The 22013-nt window shown below is 34.1% G+C and overlaps 6 protein-coding genes and 1 long non-coding RNA gene across 9 annotated transcripts in view; 4 read left to right on the forward strand and 3 right to left on the reverse strand.

The window, feature by feature from the left end:
- Positions 1538–2344, reverse strand: LOC104762775 (basic leucine zipper 43-like). Its single transcript, XM_010486138.2, has one exon. It carries the CDS (start codon positions 2262–2264, stop codon positions 1647–1649), a length of 618 nt encoding a protein of 205 aa, XP_010484440.1. The 5' UTR covers positions 2265–2344; the 3' UTR covers positions 1538–1646.
- Positions 5224–5989, forward strand: LOC104762776 (phytosulfokines 5-like). The gene is made up of 2 exons (XM_010486139.2): positions 5224–5475; positions 5693–5989. The coding sequence occupies exons 1-2, from the start codon at positions 5362–5364 to the stop codon at positions 5807–5809; spliced, it is 231 nt and encodes a 76-aa protein (XP_010484441.1). The 5' UTR covers positions 5224–5361; the 3' UTR covers positions 5810–5989.
- On the forward strand, positions 6731–7583 carry LOC104762777. Its single transcript, XR_763633.2, has 2 exons — positions 6731–6889; positions 7230–7583. It is a non-coding gene; the product is annotated as an uncharacterized LOC104762777 (long non-coding RNA).
- LOC104762778 (ACT domain-containing protein ACR1-like) lies at positions 8290–12109 on the forward strand. 3 transcript variants are annotated; one of them, XM_019239897.1, is made up of 7 exons: positions 8290–8512; positions 9941–10042; positions 10157–10202; positions 10296–10410; positions 10496–10563; positions 10774–11249; positions 11330–12109. In XM_019239897.1, the coding sequence occupies exons 2-7, from the start codon at positions 9969–9971 to the stop codon at positions 11991–11993; spliced, it is 1443 nt and encodes a 480-aa protein (XP_019095442.1). In that variant the 5' UTR covers positions 8290–8512; positions 9941–9968; the 3' UTR covers positions 11994–12109. The 3 variants fall into 3 exon arrangements, with proteins under 3 accessions (XP_019095442.1, XP_019095443.1, XP_010484442.1); XM_019239898.1 differs by having other exon boundaries at positions 8290–8482; XM_010486140.2 differs by lacking the exon at positions 8290–8512 and adding an exon at positions 9050–9299.
- On the forward strand, positions 15374–18611 carry LOC104762780 (DEAD-box ATP-dependent RNA helicase 27-like). Its single transcript, XM_010486142.2, has 12 exons — positions 15374–15991; positions 16102–16287; positions 16386–16571; positions 16671–16754; positions 16843–16884; positions 16972–17043; positions 17140–17442; positions 17535–17573; positions 17664–17768; positions 17845–17913; positions 17996–18121; positions 18238–18611. The coding sequence occupies exons 1-12, from the start codon at positions 15521–15523 to the stop codon at positions 18385–18387; spliced, it is 1833 nt and encodes a 610-aa protein (XP_010484444.1). The 5' UTR covers positions 15374–15520; the 3' UTR covers positions 18388–18611.
- On the reverse strand, positions 18686–20583 carry LOC104762781. Its single transcript, XM_010486143.2, has 3 exons — positions 19857–20583; positions 19518–19705; positions 18686–19338 (listed from the first exon to the last, which is right to left on the reverse strand). Exons 1-3 carry the CDS (start codon positions 20458–20460, stop codon positions 18766–18768), a joined length of 1365 nt encoding a protein of 454 aa, XP_010484445.1. The 5' UTR covers positions 20461–20583; the 3' UTR covers positions 18686–18765.
- LOC104763675 (U-box domain-containing protein 31-like) overlaps positions 21832–22013 on the reverse strand; it is a 5144-nt gene continuing 4962 nt past the window's right edge. Inside the window, exon 2 of the mRNA XM_019240142.1 lies at positions 21832–22007. Coding sequence (XP_019095687.1) covers positions 21832–22007 — 176 coding nt within the window. The remainder of the gene's footprint in view (positions 22008–22013) is intronic.

Genomic DNA, 22013 nt, shown 5'->3' on the forward strand with positions numbered 1-22013 from the left:
GCTCGGCCCATCACCAATTCTAATGAAACATTTGTATTGGGTCTCAAAATTTCGAAACTCATTTTGGAGATTTTTTAAAAAACTAATAAAGCCTCAAAACCTCCTAATTTTGTAAAAAGGCCTCCTAATTTGAAAAATGTCCAATAATAGACTCCCAAAAAATTCCAAAATTAGTTAAAAGACCTCATAATTTAAAAATATCCTATAATTAATAAAATAGGTTTTAAATCAGAAAAAGTCTCCATAATTAACAAAAAATCCCAAAATTTTAGAAGTTAATACATAAATTTTTTTGACAACCTCATATAGTTAACAAAACAAATATCAGCTTTTAGTATTTTATTATTTTTAAAAAAGAAAAAATCCTATTTTTTTTTCTTTATTGGGCCTCCGATTTCACCTGACCGGCATTGTATATATGCAATCAACCACACATAAGCTATTAATCCATTGAACCGATACTAAGAATAGAACACGTTGAAGTGATGCTGTGTGGTGTGGCTACAGTTCACTCTTTCATTTCAGCATAACAGGCATATATATTCACTATTTTAAAATTCATCAAATAAATGCTTGCACGACAAATGTTTTGTTGAAGTCTACTAATACGAACTCTTATCAGCACTTTGTGGCAAGGTAAATCAAACGTCCATGCAAAAAAAAAAAAAAAAAAAAAACTGGTTTAATGAGTATACAAAGATTTATCATATGAAATCTGAAAGTATATGTAAAATTTTAGAAGAAACTTTTGTATACCAGAACAAAAAAAGTATGCAGATTTTTTTTATTTTTTTAACATGCATGTAGCTTAAATACATGACGATGAGTTCAGATTTCAAAGATAGCGCCTAATTAATCAAGACATGGCCGATGAAGTCACAAACCATCGCTATCTTTGATCTCCTAACTTTGTAAGGAAATAAAGAAAACAATCCACATGTTAACATTTGTATACATTAAGCCTTCTAGCAAAAAATAAAATTCGTATACATTGCGCATAATAAAGCATGTGAATCGCTATGGCTAGTAAAAATGAAACATATGCATTGCACTCAAAGCTTTAATAAAGCTTATAGGATAGGGATGGCGACGCTGTCTCAAAGGCTCAAACTATTTTAAAAATTGCTATATGACAAATTTGATATTGTAATATTAATTAAATATCCTAACTAAACATTCAAAATCGATATCCAGGATTAAAAATTAAGACAAGATATTATGCGTGCATTGTTTTGGACGTGTTAAAAACTATATAAAAAAAACCAATCAAAATTGACAAAAGATCACATAGTTTGGTATTTGATCCGGATAGCAACACGCAATTGAATTTGAACCACTTACATAATTTCATATTACAATTAGTGACATATTTCTAATTTATAACACTTTTGTTGTTCTTTTATAAAGCTGAGGTGAATTAAGTGATATATGTGGTTATTTAACTATCGATGTTATATTTCATTTATAAAATAAATTTTAGTTAAAAGAGAAATATTTGTATAACATATAATGATTCCCCTCATAAATTATACCACATGATTTACTACTCGACATTTATTTACAAAAGAAAAAGAGAAGATCACTCCTAGTAGTATATATTTAATATATGTTTCTTCGTTAGGTCTAAAACGATGCATATCATAATCTTATATTACGTGATCTCTCATCATCGAATGATTTCGGTTGACCGTTACAACGGTACTATTAACACACGACCACGTAGCACACGCTGAGTTCTGTTGGATTTGACGCATGGCCAAAGCTTGTCGTAAGTTCAAGAGCTTCTCGTGGAGAGCATGGTGTTCTAACCGTAGACGATCGTTTTCCATCTTTACACGTTCGCAATGGTACAAAACGTACAGGCGCCGGTTATGCAGTTCTCTGTTCTTGAATTTGAGCTGGTTAAGCTTGCTTCTCACATCTTCTAGGTGTTTTTGTTTCTTGATCCTCGACCGTTGAGCTGATTTTCGGTTTGATAATTTTCGTTTCTTTCGCCGTTCGTCTTTAACCGAAGAGACAACGTTCGAACCAGTAGGGTTCTTCAAGGGTTGTTGATCTTTCAAACCCGGACTGGAATAGCGTTGGTTCTGAATTGGACTTGGATTTGTTTTATCTAAACCGGGATTTACTTCCATGGGACTAACCGGTGAACTGAAGATGGAGAAAATATCGGATTCGTCCCACGGAGTGAATCCAGTTTCCCAAGCCGGTACTTGATTGGAAAGAACCGGTTCAGATGAAAGAACCGGAGAAATAGTAGACATAGTAATGGTTCTCAAAGTTAAAACCGGAAGGAAAAAATTATTATTATCTCAAATAATTACAAGTGAGAGAGCCAGAGAGGGTAGAAGGGGAAAAGGGAAGAATTGCATTGTAGGAGGTCGATATTTATATGGACGGACGGACTCATAACCGGAGGTTAGTTTCGCCATTATCTTATGAAAGTTCTTGTTTTCAGTGTTTGCTTATTTTAATTTTACATTGTTCCAGAAAATAAAATAAAAAGAGAGATAGAGTAAGAAAATGTGTCATTATGGGATTAGAGGTAAGCTGAGCCGACGGTCTTTATCATTTTCGGTCATTACGTATGTAATACTTTATTCCGAATATTCGGTTCCAAAATACTTGAAAAAAGTCGTAGACCAAACAAGACTGAAAAAAAAACCTTGTAAAGTTGCAAATACTTAGTTAGTTATGTGATTTATTTGACAATTAGTGACGTATTGATGTGTGCTTTGACATATATAACATACACTACAAAATATGAAAAAAATGATCGACCCATCTGCCAGTAATAATAGATTTTTGTGAGCGGATAAAACAAGTTTTGCTTTTGGTTTAGATAACAGCTTTTTCATAGTGGAAATACATTTTTATCTTCTAGATTGTTTAAATGCCAATAAAACATTGAATTGAAAAATACCGAAGATTTAAATTTTGTTTGTCATCTTTAACTTAACTGAAGGAAAAATATATGGTTAGCCGAATAATTTGATTTGATATAGAAGGGAATGAACGATTCCAAAATTGTGTTCATAGTGGTTAATGTGCGGAGTTGTAGTTGAAATTTGAAAACCATATATTAACTTAATTAGTTCCTTATTAAATTGATGTTGAGCTGCTAATCTATATTATCGCTCGCTTTCTTTTTTCTATTCATAGCCCAATTCAATTACTTCTTTAGAAATTGACAGCCATGTGGTTTGTTCCTACTTTATGCATTAATAATTACCTAAAGTTTATTTTATCACTTTTAAAAGTTTTTGACGGACGATATATATTGGTTCTTGACTTCTATATAGATAAATCAAAAGAAAATAAAAATTTAACATGTTTTAATCTTTAGTCCAGCAGAATGAAAAAAAATATGTAACATGCATGAAGCATGAAAATTATATGTTTCCGTTCATATATACTTTGAAACCGGTCCGTGAGATCACAGTATATATATAGTGGATTTGTTAATTATGGTACATTGGTACATATTTTACGTTATTATTATAAGGTATTACGACTTTTGATTAAAAAAAAATCAACTATATATATTATAACTAACTAAAGGCGTGATTTTGGAATAACAAACCAAAATTTTCTTTGAATAAAAAAAGAAGAATATTATTGAAGGTAGTTTTCTTAAGGGCAAAGATCGCGTTCAAAGCTGCCCTACGTACCCGTAAACTGCAAAATTTTCAGAAAAAAAAAAGCATGACAGAAGTTTTTCTACTTTATAGGCATCTTCATGTGCACATAGTCATAAATTTAAAAATCTTTGATCAAAAAAAAAAAAAAAAAGTCATAAACTTAAAAATATGTACAATATATATCTTTTCACTGCTATTAACTATTAAGTAATCAAAATTAATACTTATTATTATTTGAAATGGTCACAAACTTACAAATTAAAAAGTTAACAACTAAATTAGACCCTTAGCTTATTGACTCGCCTTCGACGGTTAGACCAGTAGTGTATATGCTCGTGAGTACATTACAGGGAAAGATAACAAGAATTTGAAAAGAAGAATAGAAAAAAAGCCCAGAAGATAGGCCCATGTTTGATGGATCGGAAGCCTATAATATATAGTCCACTGATATTGTCTGATAATCAAATCTCTTGATCTTAACAAACAACATTACAAAAACAAAAGTCAACTGAAAGGAACTGAATAAGGCTTATAACCATATATGATGGTGCCCGTACGTGTGTGGATAGAACTACATAATCTACATGTTTATGTTTGAAACGAATCTTGCTTGCGGAACCCTTTTTCCCTCTTTTATTGACCAGACTTTTTTTGTTTTGTTTTGTTTTGTTTTGAAGAATGTGTTGTGGCATGCCGCATGCGGGGAAGTGTTATTTTCATTATGATGGACGCTTCTTAATTATTTGTATCAACCATTTTCTTAGAAAAGTGAACATGATTTCAGATAACTGTAGCTGATGATCGATTTCGATCATTCGTACTACATATCAAAATTATTTCACAATGTAAAAATATACATGGATGCAAACGTCAAAACACAAGCAGTAGTTTATCTGTCTCTTTGCTCTTATTATAACTTTGATTACAAGGTATGCCACAAGCCGCATATATAAAGCTTAGGACCATTCACACTTCACAATATAGATACATAAAACCATAAATTAAACATAACGACAAATTAGTAAACAGTATAAAAAGAGACATAGAATCCCCACTTATATTCACTTAACCAGATAAATTCAACAAAAAGAGAGAAAAATGTACCACAAGAAAATATGTAAATTAAAACCAAACTTCTTGCAGTTAACTTCACGTGAGAATATTGGGTGATTCTCAGTATACAGGTACATACGCCACCAACTTCTTTTCAACATTAGGATAAAGTTTATTATATGACCAGGATATATTCATGTAAATAGAAAATAAGGTAAAAATATAGGTGAGTACTCCCCCATATTGATCAATTTCACAAAAACAGACTACTGATTACTTATAAGTTATAACCAATCAAGAACAGACTACTGATTACAAAACAGACTCTCATTGGAAATTATTTCTCTAGTCTACTTTTAATTTTTATTAGACACAAATTTAAATTATAATATACATGTGCGTGTTCGGTATGGTAATGGTTTCATGACGTTCACTTACTCAAACTCAAAAAGATTATATGGCTCACGTTGTTGCAGAACTTTTTATCTCATCTCATGTTTTCTCTATAAATACGCCTCAATTATATATAACTTTGCTTAACTCTCATATATCTTCCTCTTCATCTTAATTTAGTACCGCTATCAATATATATATTTGATCTCTCCTGCTCCTCCTTCATAGTACGTATAACAAGAAATATTGTATAATACTTAGTCATACAAAGAAAATGGTTAAGTTCAATACTTTCTTCATCATGACTCTTCTTATCTGTTCCACGCTTACATACGCGTCAGCCAGGCTCAATCCAACCTCCGTTTATCCGGAAGAAATCTCCCTCAAGGTCTAACCTCATTCTCATGCATGGTGTACATATATGTGTTGTTAATTAGTATATATAATGAAATTATTAAGAAAATAACTGAAATTTTTTTTAAGTTCTGAGGAATTGATACGAGTTTCAGGCTTTCAGCTCAATATTTTATATAATTATCAAGATAGAAAAACATTATCGAGACTAACATTTTCGTCACGTGCGTATATTTTTATGTTATGAGCAGAAATTAGAACAAGGAGAGGAAAACTGTGAAGGTGTTGGAGAAGAAGAGTGCGTCTTGATACGAAGAACTTTAGTTGCTCACACTGATTACATCTACACTCAAAACCACAGTCCTTAAATATGATTACTTTGCTTCTGAACATATTGTTTGGATTATAATAATGATCAGTCCATATATATCCATATACATATCTATCTTCTTACTATTGCAATTTATACGTTCTTAATGAAATTACATCACATATATACACTTGATTGTATCTTTGTCATGCGTAAAAAGTAAATCAGTTATATTGAACTAAGTTTTTTTGTTTCTTCGTTCATAAATCATAACAAAAGATTCGATAATTAGTTTAAGAGTCGTCTTGCAGACCACACAAGCAAATTAGTCTCATCTCATAGGTCATTTTATTCCTATTTTNAGTCTTAAATTAAAGAAGCTGACCTTTTTTTTTGTTTTTTTTTGCGAAAATTAAATCCCCTCATAGGTGATAGCACCAGTTTCTCATACCTCACACACACACACACGCATTTATAAAGATAATAAACGCATACCACCAGCTATATAATGACATAGCTGCATCTATAAATGTAAAATAGAGACATATATGCTCTGGGATTATGTGTGGATGTTAAAAATATAACTATGAACTTCGCATTAACTCCCCAGATCAATGACATAGACATAGACATAGACACAATTTATTCAGCCATGAATTACTCAACTTTAAAAAAGAACTTGTTTTCTCAAAACATATGTTGAAGTTAAAACTTTTGTAATACATAATTGTTTTAGAGAATTTCAAAGTACAAATACTATAAAGTCATGTATAGATTTTTGGAAAGTGGTCAAAATCAGATCACAAGTTTTTTTATAAAATGGAGAAAAACTTGAAAAAGAAAAAAACAATTATGTATTTTGGTCCCCGTCTCTTCTCTTTTTCCCTCGTCTGAAAGTAAAGGGCGTTGACAAAAGAAAGAAGGCTCTTTGATGGGCTAAAATGTTGGGCCAAGCCCATAATATAAGTAGTTGGCATTTCCATAAACTCAAATCTGGAAACCCTTACTTATAAAGATTCGTCGCGAACGGCGGCTGACCGGAAGATCAGCTTAAGCGACGGCGACTTCTATCGTTCTTTTGCACGATGTTTCGTAGGAACCGGTTTCTGTCTTTACCGATGGTGATCGGAGCAGTTGTGTAAGTATTCATTTTTTATCTTTACTGATAATCTAAAATCTTGACTGAAGAAGATCTGGTTTTGCTTATTCGCTTTGTAGATTACTCAGTTTCGACTAAGTTACTTATTAGAATCGATCTGAGCATATATATATATTCTACACATTGGTAGAATTCGAGATAATTTTTGAGGATCGGACTTCAATTTAAGCATATTAGATAAGGATCTGTGTGAAATTGGCTTAATCAAATTCCAAATTGTCAGATCTCCTGAAATTTGTTAACCTGAGCAAAGTCATTAATTAACAATTGTGAATCAGCAATCTGAATAGAGAGGTTTTGTTTGTTTGTTGCGTTGTAGGATTGGAGTGGTTTCAGGGAAAGCAATATTTGGGCCTCCGCTTGATCAATACTGGAAGGAGAAGCTTGAAGGAGAAGAAGCTGTTGTTGCTGCAAAGGAAGCCGCCACTGAAAAGAGCTCTGATTCTTCATAATCTCCCTAAAATATTTTTGGGATGTTTAATGTAAATCTCCGACCTTAACTAAGAAGAGCTTGGACAAATGTTTGCAAGGAAGCACAATGTTTGTTTACTGTAGGAGGCGATGCGATTCATACAAACAATATGTAACAATGTAGTAAGTGCCTTGTATTTCACGTTTTTGCAAACTCAAGGAGAATAATAAAACCCTAAGAAGCACATCCTTCCTTAATCTTCTTCCTCGGAGCAAGTCTAACTCTAGGATCTTAAAGATAATATAAGCACCATTCTAATTTGAACAATAGAATCCTAAAAATGGTGTAAACACCATTCTAACGTGGAGAATGTCAAGTTAATAAAATATTAACTGATTTCAAAGTTTATTTCTTCTGACAGGACATAAGTTGTATAAACCACTAGAAAGGTAAACTACAACTGGAGTGGCCTCTGTTTGTGTGTGTGGTCGGGCCACGTTTTGTGTAACCCACATAAACATCTTTGCATTTATGAATGTAAACAGATTTGTTTTACCTTTCTTGTTCCAGCTGAAATCACAAATAAATGAGTTGTAAAAACATTTTTCAATCTTTATATTTTGTGTAGAGTCTGTAGACGAAATAAAAAGAAAAAACCACCTGAAATGGAAGACCGACACGTGGACAGCTTGATTCTTACGATTTTAAAGAGGCGAGCTCAGACCTCAGAGTCCACCCATCTTGCCACGTGGCTTTATAATGTTACATGTGGCAAATCTTGTGTTGGTTGCTAATACACCTCATCATCTTACAAAATTTATATCTTTTTTTTTAATATTTTTATTTTTAATATCTTTCTTTTTTTCATGAGTCTATCTTAATTTTCATTATGGGTAAATTAGGTGAGTGACCAAAATAAAAAAAAATCATAGAAGAATATAGCATCATATTTAAAAAAATTAGAAAATCAGGATAAAGGTAAAATAAAATTACCAGTTTAGTCTTTTATGTAGAGTAGAGGGTGGTGGCTGTTGGCCGGCGGCTGAAGGTAGTGACCAGAATTCAGCGGCGGTCAGAGGTGGTGGCCTGAATCCGACGGACGCAGATAGTGGCCAGAACCCAACGGGCTGGAGATGATGGTTGGAACCCGGTGGTTGGAGGTAGTGACTGAAGGTTGGGAAGTAGTGGTGGTGAGAAGAAAAAAAAAAAAAAAAAAGCAAAAACTGTTATTAATACATATACAGAATATAATTAATTGATGGTTAGTATAGTTAGTTTGTTAATTATAATTTTTTTTGGGTTATAAAACCCAATATCCTTTTCATTAATTATATTAATCTTTTACCATAAAAATTTTTAACACTTGTAAGGTAAATGTGTCAGAATAAAAAAAGTTCCCCAAATAGCAAAGATTGATGGGATGAATTTGTCAAAAAAGAAAAAAGATGGGATGCATTTGACTAAAATAATAATGAAGCAGGATGTATCGGTTGTACATTTGACTAAAATTTTTAACACTTTTCATTAATTATATTAATCTTTTACCATAAAAATTTTTAACACTTGTAAGGTAAATGTGTCAGAATAAAAAAAGTTCCCCAAATAGCAAAGATTGATGGGATGAATTTGTCAAAAAAGAAAAAAGATGGGATGCATTTGACTAAAATAATAATGAAGCAGGATGTATCGGTTGTACATATATAAGTTTAAAATTATTTTGTGCTCTCTCGCATCGTATGTACCAAAACATCATAGATATGATAAGTAGTAGTAGTACATGAGATAGATACGATTTGGCTACAGTTTCGGCTTCTCTTTTTTTTTTTCTCGTCCACCAACATAACTAGTTCTCCCCTCTTTTGTAGCAGCAAACAAATAAAATAATTTTTCGCAATATTTTCTATTAGAGAATCTCTCCTCTTTTAGGATTCTTCTTTCTTACATTAGTCTCTATTGTATCAGAATCTCTCAACTCAGGTATCTCTCTCTCTCTCTCTTCGTTTTCTTATTCTTCTTTCCTTCGTTTTGAAATTCTTGAGAAATAAAAAATAAACCCTTTCTCTGATGTTTTCAAGACGGATTCAGATTCAGATTCTCATAATAGTGTATGTGTTCCTGTGCTCAAATATTGATTTTTTCTTCTACTTTTTTTTTCCCTGAATTTGTTGCCAATTTGCTCTGTTTCGTAATCCAAGTATTTTTCTCAATGCGACGTGATTTTTCAATAAATTTCAAGCTGAGATTAATCTTTAATCTAACAACCGAAAGGACAGAATTCTCAAGTAATAATTTTGATTCAGAAAGGGATAAAAACAGCTTAATTGTCTCAGATTTTTGTTTTGTAAAATAATAATTTTAATATATGGTTTAGATTTTATTCTGAACCGAAGGAATCGGCGACTTCTTCTTTATTTATCTTTTTTAACTTTAATGTTTGATTACTCCTATAATTATATTTTTAACCTCGTTTACATCGTGGAAGTATATATATAACAAACAAATTTTGATACATTGCTCTTCTTCTTTTTCTTTTTTTTTTTGGTAAAAATTTTTGCTCCTCTTCTTCTTCCTCAACTAATTAAAAACTTGTTTATGAGTATGCACATATATATATATAGGTCGGATTTGTGAGAGCTGGTTAATAAGATGATGGAGATAGCTTATCAGCCTCGGATTGATTCCGAGATCGAATCACTAGTCGAGAGAATCAATCCTCCCAGGTAAACGAGGTTATTGTACTTTTTTTTTAAAACGAGGTTATTATACTTATTGTTAATTTTTTTGTTACGAGTTTTTTGTAATCTTAATATTTGCTGGTTTTGTACACTAATTAGGGTTTGCGTAGACAACGACTCGGACCCAGAGTGCACACTTGTTAAGGTATATTTTAATACTAAAGCTCTTGATAATTTGCTTTCTCATAGATAATGATGACTAATTAGCGATAATTAATCATGTGGTTGAAATATGTAGGTAGATAGCGCGAACAAGTACGGGATATTACTGGACGTGGTTCAAGTTCTCGCTGATCTCGATCTCGTTATCTCCAAATCTTACATCTCATCCGACGGTGAATGGTTCATGGATGGTAAGTCGTCATCATCATCAATTTCACATGTCATCATTGGAGGACCACATATATATTATCACATCTGAAAATTTATCTTTGTTAGTGTTTCACGTGACGGACCAACTCGGGAATAAGCTCACAGACCGAAGCCTTATTCTCTACATTCAACAGGTGTGACATCTAAAAAAAATCATTAGTAAAATACACCTACCTAATCATTAGTAAATTACACCTAAAAAATCACTGACTTGATTTAATTTTGACCAACTCTTTAGAAAAAACAGCCTCGTGTAAAGTTTTTTTTTGTTTGCTGTTGTTGGACGTATCTAATTACCTCATCAACACAACCAATATAAGTGTGTGTGTTTTTGTTGTTTTCAGGCAATATGTTCTAGTAGAACGGGAGGTATAACAAAGGAGATGCAGAGTCATCTAAAACGTGAGGTGCAACAACGCCACGTGTGTACAGAGCATACGGCGTTTGAGATAACCGGAATAAACAGACCGGGTCTACTGTCCGAAATCTCTGCCGTACTTTCCGATATTGGATGTCACGTGACAGCCGCTGTTGCATGGACCCACCACGAGCGAGCGGCCATGGTGATTTATCTAGACGATGGGTTTAACGGTGGACCTATTATTGACCCGATAAGAAAGGCCCAAGTAAAAGATCATCTGGATACCGTCATGGAGGCCCATCATATAGTCGGCGATGAGTCTCGCGTCGTCGTGAGGATCGTCGAGGCTAAAGGAGCTCCGGTCGAGTGGGATCACACTGAGAGACGACTTCATGAGCTAATGTACGCCGAAGGAGACTATGAGAACTGCTCCGATTGCGATTGCTTCAGTGGTGACAGGTGCGTTCGCGTTTATACCAAGTACTAATCACCAAAATAAGCTTCGGTTTCGATACATGATGTTACCTTGAATGTGACAGGTGCGATGCTTTGTGGAGAGGAAGGTGCGAGAGGATACACGTAGCGATCGAGGCATGTAATGGTTATTCCATGGTGAACGTTAAGTGTAGAGACAGGCCAAAACTACTTTTCGACACGGTGTGTGCTTTAAAAGAGTTACAATTCGTAGTGTTTCACGCAGTCGCCGGAGCTAAAGGGTCCACGGCGGAGCAAGAATATTTCATAAGGAAGAAGAATGGTTGCACGTTAGAAACGGAGGTGCAAAGAGAGAGACTAAGACATTGTTTGGTTGCTGCGATTTCGAGACGGGCTTCGCGAGGTTTGAAACTTGAGATTCGGACAGAGAACAAGATGGGTTTGTTGTCGGATGTGACCAGAGTTGTGAGAGAAAACGGTTTGTCAATAACGAGAGCTGAGATGAGTACTCAAGGTGATATTGCGGTTGGTTCGTTTTATGTTACCGATGTGAATGGTGGTGAAACGGATCCGAACGCGGTCGAAGCGGTTGTACGAGAACTGGGTGGAGCGGTTGTGTCAGCGGTTAAAGCGGTTGGGATGATGCCGATGAGGATGGGTTCAACGAGTGATAATAGTGTGGAGCTGCGAGACAAAACTAAGTCGTCGATTGGGAGAATGTTTTGGTCTAAATTAGAGAGGTTATCATCGTCGATAAAATCGTTGTGACGTGTTTAATTTAGTTTCTCTCGTTTTCGTGATTATCATTGTAAATAGAACAATTATTGGGTTCAGTACTAAAGTGAATCCTTTTGTTCACTTCAAGGAGTGAATTCTTTTGTTCACTTTTCCTTATTTTATTCAATAAAAATATGACATATCATAATACATTTAATAATTTATTCATTTATTTTCTTATAAAATAAAAAAACAAAATCTGTATAAATTATTATAAAATTAAAAATTTAAACCGCTTATTTATAAACTCAAACCGATATATAATTTCATTATAATTGTAAACTCTAAACCCTAACCATCTTATTTGTAAATCTAAACCAACATATAATTTCATTATAATTGTAAAATATAAACTCTAACCATCTCATTTGTAAACCCAAATCGACATATAATTTCGTTCTAATTGTAAAATCTAAACCCTAACTATTTCATTTGTAAACCCAAACCGACATATAATTTCGTTTTAATTGTAAAATCTAAACCCTAATCACTTCATTTGTAAACCCAAACCGACATATAATTTCGTTTTAATTGTAAAATCTAAACCCTAATCACTTCATTTGTAAACCGAAACCGACATATAATTTTGTTTTAATTGTAAAATCTAAACCCTAATCACCTTATTTGTAAACTCAAACCGATACATCATTTCATTCTAATTGTAAAATCTAAACCAAACCAATATTTAACTTTCTTTAAAAAAATATATACAGAATTTGTTTTTTTAATCTGTTTTGTTTTTTAATTTAATTTTGATTTTAAACAAGATAATGTATAGAAGATTTTGATTGGTTAAAAATAAAGAAATGAATAAGAAGGTTTGTAGACTATAAAATGAATATTTCGTATAATTAGTCTTGGTCTTTTAGATGTGAACTAATGAGATAGATTCATTCGACCAAGACTGACATTCTTTTGTTCTTAGAGCATCCACCGTGGTGTGTCTATAGTGGTGGGGGGTTTTAAATTTTAAAATACTAAATAAACATAAAACATAAGTTTAACAAGCTGTATCCAGGTAGTTTTATGTAGTGTTTTTTATAGTTTAATATTTAAGTTTAAAGTTTTTACTTATTTTTGAACTGTAAACTTAAAAATACTAAATAAACATAAAATTAACATAAACAAGTTGAATTTATGGAATGTCTAACAAACTGCATCCAAAATCCAGTTAGTTTTTTGTAGTGTTTTTTTTTGTAGTTTAGTATTTAAGTTTAAAGTTTTTGATAATTTTTTAATGTTATATTCAAAAGTTCAATGCTAACCTTTTAGTAGTATTTTGAACTTTAAACTTTAAAATACAAAATAAACATAACATAGCATAAACAAGTCGAATTTGTGGAATATCTAACAAACTACATCCAAAATCCAATTAGTTTTCCGTGTTTATTTTTATAGTTTAGTTGAAGTTTCAAGTATTTAATTATTTTTAATGTTATATTCAAAAGTTTAATGCCAACATTTTAGTAGTAATTGTTTTGAACTTTAATAAATAATATAACATAACGGAAACAAATCAAATTTGTGGAATGTCTAACAAAACCGCATCCAAAATCTAGTTAGTTTTTCGTAGTTTAGTATTTAAGTTACATTTTTAAAAAATATTATATTAAGAAAACTTATTTTAAAATTTTAGTATTAATTGTTTAAAACTTTAAACTTAAAAAATACTAAATATACATTAAACATAGCAGAAACAAGTTGAACTTATGGAATGTCTAACAAACTGCATCCAAAATCCAGTTAATTTTCGTTAGTGTTTTTTGTAGTTTAGTATTTAAGTTTAAAGTTTTCAATTAGTTTTTAATGGAGTAGTAAAATTTTCTTTAATAATAAAAAATAAGGAGATGAAAAGACCAAATTACCTGGTTCAGGAATTGTTGGGGAAGGGACGATAGGTTGGTTGAAGCAGACTTTCCGTATTGGGCTTTTTGACTAGTGAGTTGGAAATCCAACTAAGTGTATTAGGAATACAATATCCCACATTGGAAGTTGAGTAGGATTTTAAGTGGTATATATAAGATATGAACATCTCCACTCATTGCCAATTGGTTTTGAGTTGTAAGCCCACAATCTAATATGGTATCAAAACCTGGTCCGCACATGCTCAATCCAATCCACAATCGGTCCGGCCCAATAGTTGGCCCGCCGATTCATGCCCAATCATACCGAGATTGATGTTTAGAAGAACCATCATCTCGAGGGGGCATATTAGTGATACAATATCCCACGTTGAAAGTTGAGTAGAATCTTAAGTGGTATATATAAGATATGGGTCTCTGCCAATTGGTTTTGAGTTGGAAACCCACAATCAAATAAACAGTTGTTTGTGTTGGGCTGCTTCTTTGACTCGGTGGTCTCTTTTTCTATGGACACTCTTTTAACAACACCAATCTCGTCGGGGAGCCGGCGGCGAGTTTGAAGAAAGTCGGTGAAGAGCATTGCAGTACACGCTTTTGTATGTAACCTCCGAAGAAAGAAGAAAACAAATCTTTATTATAAAGAGATTTTGCAGTTATTTTCTCTCTAAAATTCAAAAATCGAGGAAAACAACCCATGATGAGATTACGAATATGGTAAAAACAAAAGAATTCGTAATGAAAAAAGAACCCATGAGATTAAATTGAAACAAAAACAAAACGAAAGAGGAAAGATAGATATTTAACCTTTTAGAATACAGATTTGCAAGTTGCGGGCTTAGATAGAGAGATCCATGGAGTCAGGCGCAAGAAACGAAACATATTGAATTTGGATAGATCATCAAAGTAGTAGAAGAAGAAAAAGAGAGAGAGAGAGGAAACANTTTTTTTTTTTTTTTTTTTTTTTTTTTTTTTTTTTTTTTTGTTTGTTCCGATGATTGAATTTGAGAGATGAAAGACGGAGCAATCGATTTGGTGTCGTATCTCTTCTACTCTGCTCTGAGGTAGGTTATATAGACACAAACTGTATTATGTCATGTTAGGTCGGTTTGCGCTTTTCCAACGGTTAACATAAAAAAGGAAAAAAAAACTTAAAAGAAAATAATTTTTGAACGTTGGGAAGATATTAATCCTAATTTCCTTTTTTTGTATCCTTTTTTTTTTTCTTATAACTTTTAGAACTTGGATGCAACGGTTGCAAAACATCACGTCACAACGGTTGCTTAAGTTCGGTTCCGAATCAATTTGGTGGGTTTAATGAAGAATTTAAATATTGCGGTTTGGTTTTTAACTAATTTGAATTTGAAGAACTTGGACAATATTAGTTGGTTTACACTTTACAGTAAAAAAAAAAAAAAAAAAGAAGATTAAAAAAAAGGTCAAGGCAAGGGTATTATCGGAAAACTAAAATTTTGAAAGAAATTGAGAGAGCTTTTTTATAAAACCCTAACTAATTGCGACGGACGCCGATAGAGCAGAGCAGAGCCGAGCAGCCATTAGAATTAAGAACACACTCTCTCGATTCCGAGCCCTACCTACCTCTATTTGTAAATCCTAGTGTTGGATTTTTTGGGTTTCGCTTTGGATTTGACAACAAATATGGCGGATGTGGATGTGGATTTGGATATGGAGCAGCAGAAGAAGAGTAGAAAAAGAGAAAGAGATGAAGCGAAGAAGAAGATACTAAAGAAGCTAGCAATTAAGCAAGAGAAGGAATCAATCTTAATCCACGACGAACCCAATAAGAAGAAGAAGCTTAAGCAGCGTGGAGATGACGAAGAGAAGGAAGCAGCGGTGACAGCTGTTAGCAATGATGAAGAGCCCAAGAAGAAGAAGAAGAAAAAGAACAAGGATGTGAATATTGTGAAGTCAAAAGAAGAAGAAGACAATAGCCTAGAGGAAGAAGAAGAAGACAATAGCCTAGAGGAAGAAGAAGAAGAAGAAGAAGAAGAGAAAGGGGAGGAAACTAGTGGGGATGGAATGATGTCTAGTAAAACGTTCGAGTCATTGGGGTTATCTGATAAAACTCTTAAATCTATCAAAGAGTTTGGTTTCAAATTCTTGACTGAGGTTACAACCACTTTGTAAATTGAATATGATGTTTATTTATTTATTATTTTTTTTTTTTTAAGAACAATGATGATGATGATGATGATTCAAATTTGTTTATTTTTTTGCAGATACAAGCTAAAGCAATTCCACGATTGATGGAGGGGAAAGATGTGCTTGGAGCTGCCAGGACTGGTTCTGGTAAAACCTTAGCTTTTCTTATTCCTGCTATCGAGCTTCTTTACAATGTCAGCTTTTCTCCTCGCAACGGTACTGGTGTTATCATCATTTGCCCAACCAGAGAGCTTGCTATTCAGGTCCTTAATTTCTCTCTCACTCCTTTTCTTCCTATATCATTTTACCCCATTGTGATGAATGATGATGATACTCATCTTACACATCATTTATGTTTCAGTCTTTTCTCGTAGCCAAAGACCTTCTCAAGTATCATTCACAGACTGTGGGAAAGGTTATTGGCGGTGAGAACAGAAAGAAAGAAACTGAGATTCTTGTCAAAGGTGTTAATTTGTTAGTTGCTACCCCTGGAAGACTTCTCGACCACCTTCAAAACACAAATGGTTTTGTATTCAAGAACTTGAAGGTTGTTTATAACCACAAATTCTGATTTCTATTTTCTGTTTCTACTGGTATCGTATTGGTTTTGCTTTATTGCAATTTCTTATTCTGTGTTACATTGCAGTATCTTGTAATGGATGAGGCTGATAGGATCTTGGAACAGAACTTTGAAGAAGACCTGAAAAAGATTATCAAGCTTTTACCAAAGGTAGCTTGCATAGTGAGAAAGTCCAATAGGTAGACATTGTTTTAAGTTAATCCTAGAGATATATAAACCATCTTTTGTATTGCTGCAGACAAGGCAGACGTCCCTGTTTTCCGCCACACAGACTTCCCAGGTTTGTTTACCAATCAATATAGTTTTGTCACTTATTTCTTACTAGTGTCAGTTTAATCAACTTCGTGGAATTCAATTAAACTATCAGGTTGAGGATCTTGCTCTGGTGTCACTTAAAGAACCTTTTGTTTATATCGATGTGGATGAAGGACGAAAAGAGGCAAAAATCAGCACAACCTATATTATTATCTTTACTCACATTTTACTTTATTGCCGACACAAGCCTTTTTCATTTTGTGGAAACTGGAAACTGTAGGTTACTAATGAAGGCTTGGAGCAAGGTTATTGCGTTGTGCCAACTGCTAAGCGATTAATTTTTTTAGTGAGTTTCTTGAAGAGGTTCCTTGGGAAAAAGAAAATCATGGTGTTTTTCTCTACATGCAAATCGACAAAGTTCCATGCGGAACTCTGTCGATATATCAAAATAGATTGCCTTGAAATCCGTAGAGGGATGGACCAGACCAAACGAAGCTCAATATTTTTCCAATTTAATAAAGCGGAAACGGGTATTCTGTTGTGTACTGATGTTGCTTCCCGTGGTCTTGATATTCCCCATGTGGTATGCTTCCTCCACATTCTGAACTTAGAAAATGTCTGAATTGGTTGATCTTTAATCAAATCTCTGTGCCTGATTATTGTGTGCTTGTATAGGACTGGATTGTGCAGTATGATCCACCTGAAGACGCTAAGGTATGTTGCTTAGTTTTTTGGCAAATCCGTTGTGAGAATTAGTGTTAAGAAATCACTCATTGTCTGAAATGTTACTCTCTTATTATCTAGACGTATATTCATAGAGTTGGTAGAACCGCTCGTGGTGAAGGAGCAAAAGGAAAGGCTCTGCTTGTCCTAACCCCAAATGAGTTGCAGTTTATTCAGCATCTCAAGGTAATTGTTTTCATTCAATAAAATTATTCAAATTTTAGAAATTTTGAATAGAGAATCAACATATTGTTTTTTGCAGGCGGAAAAAATTCCCATTGAGGAACATGAATTTGAAGAAGATAAACTGCTCAATGTGAAATCTTTTTTGGTAAAATATTTTTGCTCTTTCTTAAAAGGTTTACTACACTGACGAGACAAAGTTGAGAGATTTATTTAAAATGTTATTGCAGGAGAACTTGATAAATGATAACGATGCATTGAAGGAGTCAGCAAAAGAAGCATACAAGACTTACATTGCAGGATATGATTCTCAAAAGATGAAAAATGTATTTGATGTTCACCGACTCGATATCAAAGTAATGAAATCCGCAGCATAATACCCAACATAAGGAAATGTCATGAAATCGGGAATACAATCTGTTTCTGTTTTCTGCCTTAAACGTTAACTAGAAATCTTTGTTTTCTTGTGCAGGATGTTGCGGCTACGTTCGGTTTCTCGGATCCTCCCAACGTTGCTCTGAAGATAGATCGAGGAGGGTACAAGAGTAAGAGAGAACCGGTTAATAAGTTTAACAGAGGTCGCGGCGGTAGAGCCGGCGGTAAAAAATATGAGAGGTATTAAAATTTAAAAATACAGACTAAAATTATAGTTGCAGAAGAACCAAGACTACGTCGTAGTTAGTATAACTGGCACAAGCTTTTTACGATTGTTGTATCTTTTTCTTGGTTACATTACGATTGTTTTATCTGGAACCAGACAAAGAAAGTCCAGTTTTGTTACTGTTGTCCTGCGTTACTCAGAAATTTTGTTCATTTTTATCTTGCAATCAGACACAATTTGTCTTCTATATAAAAATGCCAGTTTCTATTATGGGCCTTCATATATGGGGTTGAAGAATATTTACAGCAATAGGATCGTATATTTGGAAGATGACTCAGACTTGATGGGTTATAATATTACGAAAAAGATTCAAGAACACTGGATGACATTCTCATCACATCACAATTTATCGACGTTAAGCCAGTCGTTTGATTCTTTCTTCACTTTCACCTCTTCTAGCTGAACCCAATCTGGTGAATTTTTGTTTGAAGAATCAGAACCAGAGTTGGTAACTTTCTTGTAACTCACCTTGACGTCTCCTTCGTCTTCTTCTTCTTCTAAATCACTGAATGATACATCTTCGTCGTCTTCACCAAGAGGATGATTTGTGTTTGCTCTTCCTTCAATGGCGCTGACAGATGAAGTCTCTTCATCGTTCAACCAATCATCTGCATCGTCTTCTTCCTCGTCATCCACTTGCACATTGATTAATTTAGATGAAGAAGCAGTCTCTTCAATGACAGATTTGTCAACAATTTGTATCTCCTTGCTCTCAATTGGGTGCTTGTCTGTTTCAAAGTGGGATGACTCGGTTGTACTTACGATTCTGACAGTTGCTGTTTCTGGTAAAGGTTCATAAGGCACAGCAAGAGTTTCCACAATGCCTGCATTAGCCTCAGAACTCCCTGCTTCCATAGGTAATATGTTTATTTTCTGTAGTTCGTGGGATAACATTGCTCTTGCTTCGAGTACCTTTTCATATGCAAAGGCAAATAAAAAATTAGTGACAGGAACAATAAATTACCTAACTTTATCCCAGGAAACCTGATTGACTGTACTATTCAATATAATGAGGATCACTGTTTTGACACAAATTCGATTACCATTATTATATTATCAAGAAGAGCAATGGAGTTGAGAATCCACATTACCTGAGGAGTAGACAGAAGCAAGGCATCGTCTTTACTGAGTTGAGGATGCACAAGAACAAAGTAAATCCTCCAGAAGCAATTCTCACTCATATATTCAGGGCAAAGCTCAATTCTCAAAGAAGCCAAGCTCGGTGCAAACCTCTCCACGGCCAAGGCATGCTCATGTTGAGCATCGGTCATCTCAAAGTCTGCAATAACTTGACATCAATTTAATTCCAAAAAGAGAAAACAAACAAACCAATACCAATCATGAAATCATATAAACTGAAACAAACTCACACTATTCTTTTAGTTTTATTAGCTCAGAGACTGAGTAAGAAAGATTAAACAGAAACTTACCATTAAAGCTATCATCTTCCTCATCAGGTATAGGAAAATCCAACCAAGTCTCAGGATGCATCGCAAGATCCTTGACAAAAGCAACTAATTCCTCTGTGACTCCAAGATCCTTGTCGTAATCCTTCAAATCCACATCTTCTGAGCTCAATTGTAAAAAATTCGAAGCAATCTTAGTGAACTCAGAAACAGGTAAGTTTCCAGAGAGCTTAGAAATCCCAGTCCTCAACTCAGAAACAGGTAAGTTCCCAGAGAGTTTCGAAATCCCAGTCCTGAATCTCCCACCAATCTCCGCGAAATCGTTCCTAATCCCAGCAATCAGATCCTCATCCTCATCTCCACCTTTCCTCGCGTGATCTGTTCTCTCCTTAAGATCCGGAGACGAAGGCGGTGGTGGAGAGAGGAACGAAGCTACTCCCCAAAACTGGCTTCTCAAGGTCTTGGTTAGTTCGGTGATGTCTTCCTTAACGCCTCGAGGAGACTGTGAATCCGATATCGATTTATTCGTTCCGGTCTCGTCACCACCACCAACTCGTTGCTTCTGATTATCTTCATCGTCCTCATCTAGTTTGAGTGAGTTCGCAATGGATCTAGCTAACCAAGCCATATCTCTTTATCTTCACAACAAGCTGCGATCGTGATCTTTTTTTTAACAGCTCCGAACCAAAAGCAAAAGCTTGAGAAATAGAGAGATAATGGATGAGAGAGGTCCGTCTTAATCAATCTTAACTTCTTAAGCTAATCTTAATAATATCTAAATTTAAATCTTTTATTAATATCTCAAACGATTTCGTCGTTTGGGCGTGTAATTCCAATTTAGATCCAACGAAGATTCACCGTCTTAAGTATTACTGGATCTATATAAAAGCCCATATTAAGAGGCCCATCGTAAGTTATCTCAGAAGCTTCCATTAACGCCAATTATTTTTGGTCAAAAAAACACAATATCTTTTCCAAGATTGGTAAACTGGTTAGATTATATTTCCAGACAAGAGCTCTCACATCAGTGACATCACACGCGTTGAGATACAATGTTTCACACAGATATGTTCAGAGTCTCATATCCAATTAAATAAAAAACAGACAGTTATGTAAGAACAGAGAGATAAACGTGTCTTATTGGACAAACAAACAGTTGTAACGAGTCACAAGTCAAATCATCCCTTTCTTATCAATCGTTCATTTTGCACAGTGAATCAAATCATACCACTGCATGTTCATAGAAAGACTTTTTTTTTCTTTTTCTTTGTGTGCCCCTCCACAAATCTGAGACCCACCTACTGTTCTACCAATGATCACTTGATTTATTTCCTCAATCAAGATTTGGTCTTTTCTTACATTTCTTTTTTTTGTGCAACATAACCATTATGGTATTTAAGAGTGTCATCAAATTCATATGCCAAGAAAAAGGATTCAGAGACTAAGAGTTTGAATACTAATTGCGGTCAGGGCGGCCAAATTCATCTGCGGTCTAGACTGTTTTATTTTTAAGACGGACTACAGACCGCTGCGGACTAACTCTATTTGCATGTAAAAGCGGTCCGCAGTTGGTCCGTTGCGGTCTTGTCTCTACTTTATTTGAACTGCACCACTGGGTACTACATTTACTTAATGGTAAATAAAAAGCAGTCCAGTCCTCAAATGGATTTATCCGCCCCAACCGCTGCAACCATTCACACCATAATACTTTTTCAATTAAGACTCAAAAGAAGTACAACAAGAGGCCAAAAAAATGATTCCTTTCTTCAAATCTATTTTTCTACTAAATATTGAACCAATTTCACAACAAAAACATCTATACATTTTGCTTCATCTTAACGATTATTCCATTAACTGACCAAACTCGTTTCAACCTCCTAAAGCTTCTCCTGCGAATGTTTACCACCAGATCAAATAGCTTGAAATCTTCATCTATATACATCAACTACATGGGCCAAATCTTGCGTTGATCATTGACTCGAGAGGGTGAAAACTTGATTTATTGGATTGTTCTTGTGAGTTTACATTTGGAGATAAACATTGTGTCTGAAAAGTGTAGACTACATAGCTTCAATAACTCAGCGGAACGTTGCTTCAAAGCTGGATCACATCCACTTTGGATCACAAGCAGAAGCTTTGCAGCCAAACCAACTTCAACAGCAAGAGACGAACATTCTTCAG

This window comes from Camelina sativa, chromosome 18 (assembly GCF_000633955.1).
Source record: "Camelina sativa cultivar DH55 chromosome 18, Cs, whole genome shotgun sequence".
Lineage (NCBI taxonomy): Eukaryota > Viridiplantae > Streptophyta > Magnoliopsida > Brassicales > Brassicaceae > Camelina > Camelina sativa.

Coding starts and splice junctions, on each gene's coding strand:
- LOC104762776 (XM_010486139.2), top strand. CDS start 5,362: ATGGTTAAGTTCAATACTTTCTTCATCATGACTCTTCTTATCTGTTCC. Junction 5,476..5,692: donor CGGAAGAAATCTCCCTCAAG/GTCTAACCTCAT, acceptor TGTTATGAGCAG/AAATTAGAACAAGGAGAGGA.
- LOC104762780 (XM_010486142.2), top strand. CDS start 15,521: ATGGCGGATGTGGATGTGGATTTGGATATGGAGCAGCAGAAGAAGAGT. Junction 16,885..16,971: donor CCGCCACACAGACTTCCCAG/GTTTGTTTACCA, acceptor TTAAACTATCAG/GTTGAGGATCTTGCTCTGGT. Junction 17,769..17,844: donor AGTTTATTCAGCATCTCAAG/GTAATTGTTTTC, acceptor TGTTTTTTGCAG/GCGGAAAAAATTCCCATTGA.
- LOC104762781 (XM_010486143.2), bottom strand. CDS start 20,460: ATGGCTTGGTTAGCTAGATCCATTGCGAACTCACTCAAACTAGATGAG. Junction 19,706..19,856: donor GGAAGATGATAGCTTTAATG/GTAAGTTTCTGT, acceptor AAGTTATTGCAG/ACTTTGAGATGACCGATGCT. Junction 19,339..19,517: donor TGCTTCTGTCTACTCCTCAG/GTAATGTGGATT, acceptor GCATATGAAAAG/GTACTCGAAGCAAGAGCAAT.
- LOC104762778 (XM_019239897.1), top strand. CDS start 9,969: ATGATGGAGATAGCTTATCAGCCTCGGATTGATTCCGAGATCGAATCA. Junction 10,203..10,295: donor CAGAGTGCACACTTGTTAAG/GTATATTTTAAT, acceptor TGAAATATGTAG/GTAGATAGCGCGAACAAGTA. Junction 10,411..10,495: donor CGGTGAATGGTTCATGGATG/GTAAGTCGTCAT, acceptor TATCTTTGTTAG/TGTTTCACGTGACGGACCAA.
- LOC104762775 (XM_010486138.2), bottom strand. CDS start 2,264: ATGTCTACTATTTCTCCGGTTCTTTCATCTGAACCGGTTCTTTCCAAT.